This window comes from Numida meleagris, chromosome 1 (assembly GCF_002078875.1).
Source record: "Numida meleagris isolate 19003 breed g44 Domestic line chromosome 1, NumMel1.0, whole genome shotgun sequence".
Classification (NCBI taxonomy): Eukaryota; Metazoa; Chordata; class Aves; order Galliformes; family Numididae; genus Numida; species Numida meleagris.
Genome location: NC_034409.1, coordinates 337,896 through 349,304, shown reverse-complemented (window position 1 = coordinate 349,304; position 11,409 = coordinate 337,896). Strand labels below are relative to the sequence as shown.

The 11,409-nt window shown below is 54.1% G+C and overlaps 1 protein-coding gene across 1 annotated transcript in view; it reads right to left on the bottom strand.

Annotated features, from left to right (window-relative positions):
• Positions 1-11,409, bottom strand: part of LOC110392179 (SH3 and multiple ankyrin repeat domains protein 3-like) — a gene marked incomplete at its 3' end in the record, with an annotated part of 155,445 nt that overhangs the window by 66,843 nt on the left and 77,193 nt on the right. The window contains 1 exon segment of the mRNA XM_021384204.1: positions 7,293-7,406. Within this exon segment, the coding sequence (XP_021239879.1) occupies positions 7,293-7,317 (25 nt within the window).

Genomic DNA, 11,409 nt, shown 5'->3' with positions numbered 1-11,409 from the left:
TTTCCTTTCCTTTCCTTTCCTTTCCTTTCCTTTCCTTTCCTTTCCTTTCCTTTCCTTTCCTTTCCTTTCCTTTCCTTTCCTTTCCTTTTTTTCTCAGTTTTCCAAGCTTAAAATGAATCAGCCCAGCAGAAACCACTTTCAGCCGCTGCCTTGTTTGCGGTTCAAACTCCCTGGAATTCCGAGCAGTTCAAGTGTCAGCCTGAGAGTGCTCTAAGACAACAGCATCGCTGCTCCTCGGAGACACGGCGCGATGGAGACGAGACGAGAGCTGAGTGCTACTGCAGCGCTAAGAGCTTCAGAAGAGGCTGCTCCAGAAGTCACAGCACTTTGCTGCTCCTCCAGGCACCCTGCTTGACCCCAGCACTCTTACAGCCATCACTTTGGGGAATGGGGACGCTCAGTTTGTGCCCAGAGCACGTGTAGTGCCCGAGCCTGAGCGCTGTGCTGCCCCGGAACGTACACGCTTCTGCTGTTCGGTGGTCAAATCAGTGCAAAGAGTTCTGCCATCAGAAATGTTCAGGGAAAGCGGATCTGGAAGGAATCCAGGGACGTGCAACTCCTCGCTCAGAAAGGGAAAAATTAAAAACCAGCAAACGTAACAGATATTAGCTGTAAAAGCGAAGCAGCCCCTCGGTACTCGCAACGCTGACCTTTATTCTGGGCTGAAAGGGGAAGCTGCCAGCAGAGCAGCGGATTAATTAAAGCACGGGGAGAAGGGGATCAAAGCTAACGGCAGCACGGGCGGAGGAAGCCCAGCGTGGGAAGCAATATAATGGAGACAGGATCGGCCTCGGATGAAAGTCGGGAGAGTGGAAAAGAAGTTCAGGGGCTTCTAAATGCTGGTGCAAGCGAAGAGAGGGCCCGTTCCGATTCCCTGCTCTGGCAGGGAATTGTCACCCTACGAAGGGGAAGAGCCACCTCCCTCCAGCCAAGAGACCACGATAAATGCAGATCTATTTCTTCAACCAACGGGAAACAATTTGAAGCTGCAGTTGTATCCTTGCTACCGCTCTTCACGTGAAAGCAAATGGCTGTAAGGGTAGTGCAGGGAACGCGCCAAAGCCCTGACAAACCCCAGGCACGCAGCATCCCCTGGTCCTGCCTCGTGGGTAACTCCCGTTGGCCCCACTGGGCTCCTGCTCCCCTGCCCCCCTCCCTCCTCCTGGCTCACATCCAAGCTCCAGCCCCTTCCTCGGGGCTTTCCTTCCCCTCCTGTTCAGAGCATCCCCAAAAAAACCGAACCAACCCCACGTGTACAGCTCCAGCTCACTGCGTGGTGCCACGTCTGAGTCACTACAACCAAACCAGAGAGACCCAGCCCACACCAGTGGTTACTGGGACACCACCACGGCCCCCAGGACACCAGCCATCTCAGCTGCAGGACTGCAGTCATCGCCCTGTGCCCCATCCAGTGTCACTGTGGATGAGGCTTTGTCACCGGCCAGCTGAAGACAACCCCAGGTTCATGTTATCTGAAGTCCTCAAAGGGAGGACTTGCACAAGTCAAGGCAGACTCTGCAGTGCTCCTAGACAACGACAGAACAGGTGGAATGGGTGACTCGTCCCTTCAGACACAGGACAGACACAGATGAAGTCACGAAATGGAGAGCGTAACGAAATGGGGTGACGTCCCCAAAGGCTGGTGCAGACCTCCCGGAGGAGACAGCCAGCTCCCTGCAGGAGATCAGAGAGCTGCGTTTCACCGGGGTACCCAAATCCTCCGCGATCCTCCTCCTCCTCGGCAGCCCACGCGTGTTATCACCTGAGGCTGGCAGCAGATGAGTGAAGAACAACAGTGCCCTCTACCAAAAGAAACAGCCAGCATCTTTGGTGCCTTCCCACCCTGAGCCCAAGAAGGGCCAGGACCAGCCCTGCTCCCCACACCAGGGCACGCTCAGGACCACGCTCTGGGGCTGGACCAGGTAACGATGCAAAGGTTCCCTATGGGCACTGGGCCCCAACAAAACGCTTTGGGATCTTCAGTGATGATGTGCTCTGCTGCATCTCGTGGACTCGGCTGGACAATGCTTTTGACTCTCCTGAACAACGCAGCCGGAGCAGATGGCTCAGAAATAGCGATGGTAACGATGTTTTAAATTCCCTTACGATGTCATCCGCTCTTTGCGATCTACGCTGGTCACAAGAAGAGATGGAGAGGGGCCAGGCCCGACTAGCACGATGGTCTCATTTTTCAACTTGAAAGTAACGCGAACTATCCAACAGTCGATGTTACCACCTCAAACCATTTCTTACATATGAAACTTGTTTCTTGAGCAAGAGGTGTTTCAAGTTCCTAAATCTTCCTTCAGAAAACCCTTTCACAACAGGACCAAGCAGCAACCCTGCTGCTCCCTCCACTGCCACCCGCAGGCACCGGGGAAGTAACCAAATATCTCCCCACTGTAACAGAGAGCTCCCCCAGTCTTAATGTTTTTCCTTGCTCATAAAAAGAAGCAACTAAGTCCGCCAGGAACTCTGTTAATGGGTCTTGTGTAATAGGAATAGGGACGTGGTCAGTGGGCATGGTGGGGATGTGGTGGGGTTGGACTTGGTGACCTTATAGGTCTTTCCCAACCTGAATAATTCTGTGATTCTACGAATACAGATGTTACAACGATGGAAAACAATTGAAAATCTTGTGACAAACACGTGGGCAGACGGGAAGCGATGAGGAAAGGAAACCCCTGCCACTCTGCGCAAAGCAGACGGTTCCCGAGGCATCGCTGACTGCTCTCCCTCTTCGACAGAAAGGAAACCATTTGCTAAACACTTGTGCCACAGCTGCTAGCGCCCAGGATTCACCGCAGCTCTCGCTCAGTCCCAGCCCACCTACGCGCTCTCTGCAGCTCAGACCGTGGCCGTGTTGGCAGCAGCAGAGCCCAACCCTGGGTCTCGCCACCCACTGCAGAGGGAAGGGGCAGCTCCGCTCCCCAGGGGCCAGGAAGCAGCCACAGGAGAAAAACCAAGCCAGGAGGCTCATACGTGCTCCTCAGATACCGTCTGCAAAGAGCTTCCTTAGCGTTTCTCTCCAGACAGGTTTGTATGTGGAAGCAGATAAAGAGCACAGAATGTTTCCCAGAGGAGATGCTACCGCTCCAAACAAACATGAGAGAGGCAAATAGGAGCAAGGTGCTTCCAAGCAGCCTTGGATTTCCACCAAGGCCAGGGTTCAGGCTGGCAGTGCAGGGGAGAGCTTATGCTCTGTTATCACACCTCTCGTTCTAGTTACTTGTTTGTGTGTCAACAGGCTGCCTGCATTTGGCACGTTCTGCTTCGCAAACCCAAGCTTGTCCTTTAATTTCCAGGTATCACTTCCTCAGAGACCAGTGAGCTCCGCAGGGCAGGAGAGCTCCAATGCAGCAACCCCTCCAGTTGTTGCTCCAACAAGTGCAGCGCTGGCTTGCAACGGGAATTCTTTTCATCAGCTCACTGCTAGGGCCTGCATTTTATCCTCCTGAATTTCATCCTGTCTCTGTTGCACCAACTCATCCACCTCTTAAAGTAAAATGTTCTCACCGCATCCGACTTCACAAGGAGACATGAGCAGCACATTCCCGTTTTCTTTTGGACACGGCTCCCAGTGAAAGCACTTAACAGATGCAGCCACTAATCAGCCAGCGACAGATGACAAACTTCTCGTGCTCCCCCACACTTCCTCCACCCTCACTAATAATTTTCCACGACACAGTTAAGCTCTGTCCCAAAATCCAGACGAGCTCAAACGATGACATTTCCTTTGCCAACCTTATCTCCGTTTCCCACCTCTGATCTACGCTCACCCCAGTGCCAACCTCCACCAACGTACCAGCAGTTTTCCACATTCTTTCTCTCAGAGCGTTGGTGCCCATGGTTTCTGGGGTCTGCAGGGGTTGGCTGCTCCTGATGGGGATCTGGGCCAGGACCTGCAGCTTGGACCATCCTCGCCAGCCAAGGGCCGAGGCAGCCTCAGTGGGGCCAGCTCCAGCGAGGAGCTGAGCTCACAAGGATGGCATCGTGGCCATGGGGCAGGTCTCAAGACAAGCCTGAAAGCCAACCTGCAGATTGGCATTAGGGTAAGGACTAACGATCACCGGGCAGCTCTGAGGACACTGGTCCGTGGGCTGTGGTCTGGACTGAGAGGGCCCCAGGCTGTAGGACCATGGCTGGTCAGACAACGGGACGTCTCCAACACAGCCCTGGGCCCACAGCCCACAGCTGGATGGAGCTCCTGGGCCCATGGGATGGGATGGGGCCTGGTCAGGGGCACGGTGGCACATCAGTGACACTGCTGTCCCAGCAGCAGCCCGGCCTCAGCCTGCCCATCCACCTCCCCACACATCCAGGCGAGTGTTCTGGTGAGCCTGGAGCTTGATCTAATTAGCTTTGATCTCACCTCAACCTCGCTGCTTAACAGCTCTGCTCTCCTCACTCCTTCATTTGTACAGCCCAGAATTTTTAAGAGGGGAAATAGATTATTCAAGATTTCTCTCTGCCGTGTTTTTGGCAAGGTGCGTATTACATTTAGAATTTCAGATCCCTCTTGCACAGATTTCTTTGCCGATGAATCCCAGCCTTTGCTCTTTGGGAGCTCTGCTCTTTCCTATGGGCTTCTTTTCAGCCTCTTGCATTTGGATTCCCTACCTGCAAGATTTCTCTTCCGCCTGGGATACGCTAGAGATGGGTTTTGTACCTTTGACTTAAAAAATTCTCTTCGAATTCCATCTCTTTTTCAACTTATCGGAGAAAGTCAGTTCCATTCACTTCACTGCATTTTTTTTTTCATCAGCTATAAAAATCCAGACTCTTCCTCATTACCAAGATACCTCGCATCATCGTTTTTCAGAGCAATTGGAAGGTTTTGGGTCTGGTGCTCCCTCTGTTTCTGCAGTCTGTGCATCACATGCACCCCTCACCCTCAGCTTTCCCTCACCTCCATCTCTCCTTAAGGCACAGGCGTGCTGCTCTCCCCTATTCTCCCCCATTGCAGATGTTACACCCATTGAGCCACTCGGTTCAGCTTCTTTCCCTCTGTCCACCGTCAGTTCCACTGGCAAGGAAAACCACATCTTCTCCGAGCCTGGCTGCTGCTCCACGCTGCTGTCACCGCTGCAGCCAGCCCCTCTCTGGGGCTCTGTTAGGCACAGATACATCAGCACCTGTCTGATTCTCCTCCTGCTGTACTAAAACTGGCAAGGCTGATAACAGCCCACCCAAACCGACTCTCGCCTTGCCTTGCTTTAAGGGCACTTTGATCTCACAGAGACCAAACGCGTGGGTACAGCCTCTCTGTGCAGTGCTTCCTCTGAATGCTCGCAGTGCTGAGCACAGTGACTCGGCAGCATCTGCAGCTCTGGGAAGCAGAAGGACTCGGAGCACCTGTGGCATTGCCCCTGTGGGCTGGGTGCTTGAGCTGCAGACAGTGCCGTGCACCTTCTTCCCTGGTTGCCGACGTGCAGCTCACACTCTGAGCTTTGTGGTCCTTGGGCACACGCAGAGGAGGGGAGGAAGGAGCACAGCGGGCAGACACACACACGGGCACCGACAGCCAACTCCTTCTGCTCCATTCCAGTCAAAAATCCACAGAGAAAGCCCACCTTCCACCATCACTTGGAAATAGACCCACAGGCTCCCAGACAGCGGGGCAGGAGCTGCCCGCACCATGTTCTGGTGATGCTCCACGGCAGCTGTGCAGGTGGGAATGGAGCTGCATGACATGCACATCTACAGATGTCAGGGAAGCCACCAGCCGTGAGGACCACCCAATGATGATCCTAGATTGACACGCAGGCCTGTTTCAGCCACGTGGAAAGCACAAAGAGATTAATTTCCTGACTCCAATGCAAATGACGTGCCACTTAGAGTAGAACATAGGGTATGGAGTTAGAGGAGGTGCTGCTGAAGAGTAAAAGTGCATAATGAAGAGATGGACTGATAACTAGAACCTGCATCTCCTCTTAGAACATCACAATGCTGCGTGAAAGATCACCTCTGCTATCGGTCACCTTCGCATAAAGATCTCTGACTCAATGTACTGTAAGAAATAAATTTAGAACCTACAGAAAGTGAGTTATTCAGTGGAAAATCCGTGTTTAAACCTCAAAGAATTTTGGTCCTACAGACAGGAGATATCTAATGAGGCCCTCACTGGAAAGTGAGAAGCTTGAGTTTCTTGGGACCTGAAACTGAGGTGGGTGACCAGGCATTCTTCTTCCAAGTCAATAAGCACCGCAGGGTCTATAAAGTGAGATCTAGGAAGGAAGCTCTTACCTAGAGGCACCGTTACAGAAGAACCTGCCTCATTAAAGACAGAGCAACATGCAGCTCTGGGCCTTCTCCCTCAAAGCATGAAAACACATGCAGGTTAAAGGAACATCCTAATTCCATCTTCAAAACGTCAGCCCTGGAACCTGCTCTCTCTGAATTTAGAGAAGATCACAATGCATTTCTTGAGCTGCTCTCGACCTTGTAACAGTCATCTTCAATCTGCCTCAACAAGAGGCAGACATCTGCCATACAGCCCCACTACTTTCCTCAGTTTGCAAACACAGCTGGGAACACCCGCGAGATTGGCACGGCTCTATTCTCCAGCAAAGTGCTACCAGGTCAAAACTTTTCATAGAATCATCTAGGTTGGAAAAGGCCTTCAAGATCATCAAGTCCAACCTTGAACCAGACTTACTGAGTCTCACCACCGAACCACGTCCCTCAGTGCCACGTCCCTATGTCCCCTAACTACCTCCAGGGAGGGAGACTCCACCGCCTCCTTGGGCAGCCCATTCCAATCCCCAACCACTCCGGCCATGACAAAATTCATCCTCGTATCCGATCTATACCTCCCCAGCACAACTTGAGACCATTTCATCGCATCCCATCATTTGTCACCCGAGAAAAGAGGCCGCCCCCCCCCCCGCCACAACCTCCTTTCAGGAGTGGGGGAGATCACTGAGCTCTCCCTGAGGGATGGGCACCTCCTGCTCCTGCTGCCTGCACTGCTGCTGCTCCAAGCCAGGATGCTGTTGGCCTTCTTGGCCACCCGGGCACGCTGCTGCCTTGTGTTCAGCTGCTGACCAACACCCTCAGGTGTGCTCCACAACAAGGAGCACTGAGTGCCCTCCTCACGGCAGCACCACACACCCTCGTGTGGTGGGTCAGGGTGTGCTGCCGGGCACACTGTAAATGAACTGATGCCCCGAACAATGCAATTCATCAGATGTATTCACCACGGGCGAGCCCTGAGAGGGCTAGAAATTTAAAACGGAGAGTTCTGAATTTCTGGGGCTGTTCTGTGCATCTGCCATCGCGGAGCAGCTTACCTTGCCGCGGGTCGTACTGCCGCATCTGCACCTCCTCGACGCATTCTGCTGGGAACCAGCCGGTCCTTCCTTTCACAGTTCCTTCCCAAAAGCCACCTTCGCCAATGCTCAGCACTGCGGGAAGAAACAGAGAGGTGATGAGGACGAGGAGGGCCCCGAAAATGGGGAGGGCGGGATGGCACCGCTCAGCGTCACGACAGCGGAAACGCAGGAGGACCGAGCACGCAGAACGTGGCTGGGGTCAGGCATGGTCTGCGGGAACACAGCCCCTCGTGAAGCCCACAGGATGCTCCCTCACCCAAATCAAGCAGAGAGGAAGGGCAGACAGCGCCTTCGTGCAGCCACGCGATGGAAACACGAACCAGGGCTGAACGTCCCGCACGTCACCAAGGATTGTGACCTGAGCTTCCCAGGAGCACGCTGCACATGGCAACTCCCTTCAAGCCAAGCACGGGGCATCCTCCATTGAGAACCGTTGACACTCCAAGAACACAGCACAGCAAACGCGTACTCCTGGATACAGGAAGGCCTTGTAAACCACATCGATTGGCCTACTCTTGTCTTAATTTAGCATCACAACGAGATGAGGCAAGCAGCCCTCGGCGCAGAGAAATCACAGCTACGCGGGGAAACGAGATGTAGAGAGGGAAAGGAATTGGTTACGGCAACAACGCGGGTCACTGTGAGAACTGAGGGGTCCTAACAGGTCCCTTTCCAAAAATGATACAAAAATAAAAGAGCTTTCCCTCCGAATGACACCAAACACCAGGGTTCCTCAACGTAAGCCAAATTCTCCCAGTGCATTAAGTCTTGTTTTTACTTGCTCAAAGCTTAGAGAAACAGAAAGGAAGTCTGAAAATGTGCTCCGAAGATAAAACGAATTCGGAGTCAGGGCAATTTTCACCGAGGATCACTCCGGGAGTGTCCTCATTAAACCAGGGAACGATCAGCTGGAACTCCTCACCAGCTGCCGACCGAGGAGGGACGCTTTCAGGCCGCTGGGATCCCAACTGCCGAGGAGCTGCGAGCCAACCCGCCTCCGTGGTGCAGCTGGACACGAGCAGGGCTGCAGCACGGCGTGGCCAGCATAGGGGCTGCATGAAAACCACTGCCACCAATTGCATGTTCGATGGATGGATGAAGGTCGAGAAAGAGCATCAAGAACATCAAGTCCAACCCCAACCCATCCCCACGTCGGCTGCCATCTCTAAGTTCCCTGCAACCTCCTCCCCCCAACACACCTTATGTTATCAGGCTCTGCAAGAAAGATCTGCAGTTTTCTGGGTTATCAGACACGGCCACGACATTGCTTGTGGCCACAAAGAAAATGATCGTCATCCCCAGAGCGCGTGAGCACACAAAGGAGGTGCAGCCCCAGGGAGAAGGAAGGGAGGTGAGAACCCCTGCTCGTCCTTTGGGATGTTCCCCATTCACACACCACATCCAGAGCGCCCAGATGTCAGCCCCGCTTCACCCAGCAAAAGGCTGAAGTGCACCTCTTGAACTCATGCACTCCAAGGACAATCATTTGCACCTGATGCAGAAAAGTGGAGGAGAGCAGCTTCAGCAGCTCTCGGGTTATCGTGGTTGCCGGCGTTGTGGCTGGGAGGGTTATTTTCCTTGCGTGATGCGGTGTTTTGGATCTGGGACGAAAATAGCCGTGGTAACACAGCGATGTTTCGGCTGTTGCCGAGCAGTGCTGCACAGCCAAGGACGTTTTGTGCTGAGCTGCAGCGAGGGGCCGGGGGGGCACTGGGAGGAGGCAGCACCAGGACACCGACCCAAATGGACCCAAGGGACATCCCGGACCCTACGGCGTCGTGCTCAGCAATGAAAGCTGGGGGTAAGCACGGAGGAAGGGGCAGATGCTGAGTGATGGCGTTTTCCCATGGGCTGAGTCCTTCTGGATGTAGCTGCTCACCCGCTGCCCACGGGATGCGGGGGATGAATTCCTGGCGGTGCTTTGCTGGCACACGCAGCTTGGGCTTTCCCTATCAAAACACCCCAACCCAGGGGTCCCTATGCTTTCACCTTCCTGGTTCCCCCCCACCCACTGCAGCCGCGTGGTGCTGAGCTGCTGGGGGGTCCAGAGCTCCCCCAGCTCCAGAACAGACCACGAACTCATCTGCTGTGTGCAGCCCAGAGGAAGCCGTTTAGCTCAAGAGGAACATCACCCGAAAGTGAAAAGCTTTTGATGCAACGTTTGGAAAACATAATCAAGGCTCAGCATCCCATGGTCCCTGCTGTCAGAGGGAAGTCCCAAACGATCTCCAAGTAATTCCCTTGGCATTAGCTGAGGAACAAGTCCTTAAAACCAAGGCGGTCACATGCAGAGATCCCCTGACTGGCCCAGGACACGGGGATTCCTGGGACTTGCTCTGGAGCTCCAGGAGCAGCTGTAGTCACCTCGCACCAAGAGGGAACACGAACCCAAGGACAGCCTCCAGCTCAGAGCCCATTTCTGAAGGTAAAGTGAAGCCTGATGGCCTACGGCAGATTTGCGTCACCTTATCTTATGCTTTTGCTTTGTAGCTGCTTCTCCAATTCCGTGATCGGAACCTAATCTTGTGGCTGTGACAGCACAAACCTCGTTTCCATTTTGAGCTTTTCTGTGATCCGAAATGTCCTCGAGTCGATCCGGGAACTAAAAAGAGCCGCTCCTCCCAGAGGCAGAGGCTGCCGGCTGCAGAGCATCTCGGGGGCTGCCCCAGCACCCATGCACTGATCTCAGAGGCTGCTGGGTGCTCCCTCCCAGCACCACGCCGCTCCCAGCAGACGACGAGGAACCTCCTCTGGCCGAAGCAGGCCCTCTGTCAGGAGCTGAATCAATGAGGCAACCACCAATGGTTTGCAAGGGACTGTCTTGTTTTTCTCAATCTGCACTGCAAGCAGTTCCTAGAATCACAGAATAGCTCGTGTTGGAAGGGACCCCAGAGCCCCTCCCACGCACCCCTGCCATGGGCCGGGTGCCCCCCCAGCTCAGGCTGCCCAGGGCCCATCCACGGCCTCGGTCACCTGCAGGGATGGGGCACCCACAGCTCTGGGCAGCAGTGCCAATGAATTAACAGCTGCTGATCAACCTCTTCCAGTCATCAGCTCTGGCCGACTCTGTGACTTTTTGTTGTACTGCTGGAGGAGGGGGCTGGGCACGCCGCAGGAGGCAGAGCAGTGCCCCGTTTGGAGGAGAGCCCCCACAGCCAGAAGCAGGTCCTGGCAGTTCGTATTTATTGTACCAGGGGTCGCTGAGGATTCTTCTCCCTACAGCTGGCTGGGGCGAGGCATTGCATCCCAAGGCCATCGGGGGGGACACGCACCCACGCTGCCACGCGTGCCGTCTCCAGCTCAGCTAGCCCTGTCACGTCACAGCACTGCTGGATTTGTCCCTGTGTCCCTCACAGCCAAATCCAGATCCCAGCACCACTCACAAGCCACGTGCTCCTCCACGACAGCCCAAGCAGATCCCCCGTAGAAGGGAGCGCAGTGATTGCCTCTCCCAGGCGCTAACCCCATCGGAAGCAAGGGAAAAAGAAAACCCCGATTTTCCAGCCAAGGAGGAGCTTCTTTGAAGTCTCTTCTCCAGATCCTTTCCCGAGATGCTAATGCTCCGCTCTCCAAAGGTTGTGATGCTGTCACCATTTGGAACAGACCCAAATCCCACACTGTATTTCCCACTGCTCTTGTCCATGCACTACAAGTCCGCTAACGCTTCCCAGTGGAAAATTCCCCGTCTTACACTTTGTATTCACAACTTCCCCACTGGTCCCTGGTGGAAGGGAGCTCGTTCTGCTCCTCAAAGCCTTCTGTTCCTGCGCTGTTATGCTTGGCTCTTCACTCGCAGTGCTCCCGTTTTAAGATTTGATATTTCATGAGGGCTGGGAGGACTGAAATTTCAGCTTGTCTGGCGGCAAGCTGAACACAGATTTTAATGTAACAGCAAACTGAGTCTATTCCAACAGAAGGCAAACTTTAAACTTCTCCATATTCCACCAGTTGGTCTGTGAGGACGTTACACAAGACAACATCAAAAGCCTCCCCCAAGTCAAGAAGAACCTCCCCCTGCTCTCCTCTCATTCCGCAGCCTGGCACCTCGGGCAGAGCCCCATCCACTCGGTCAAGC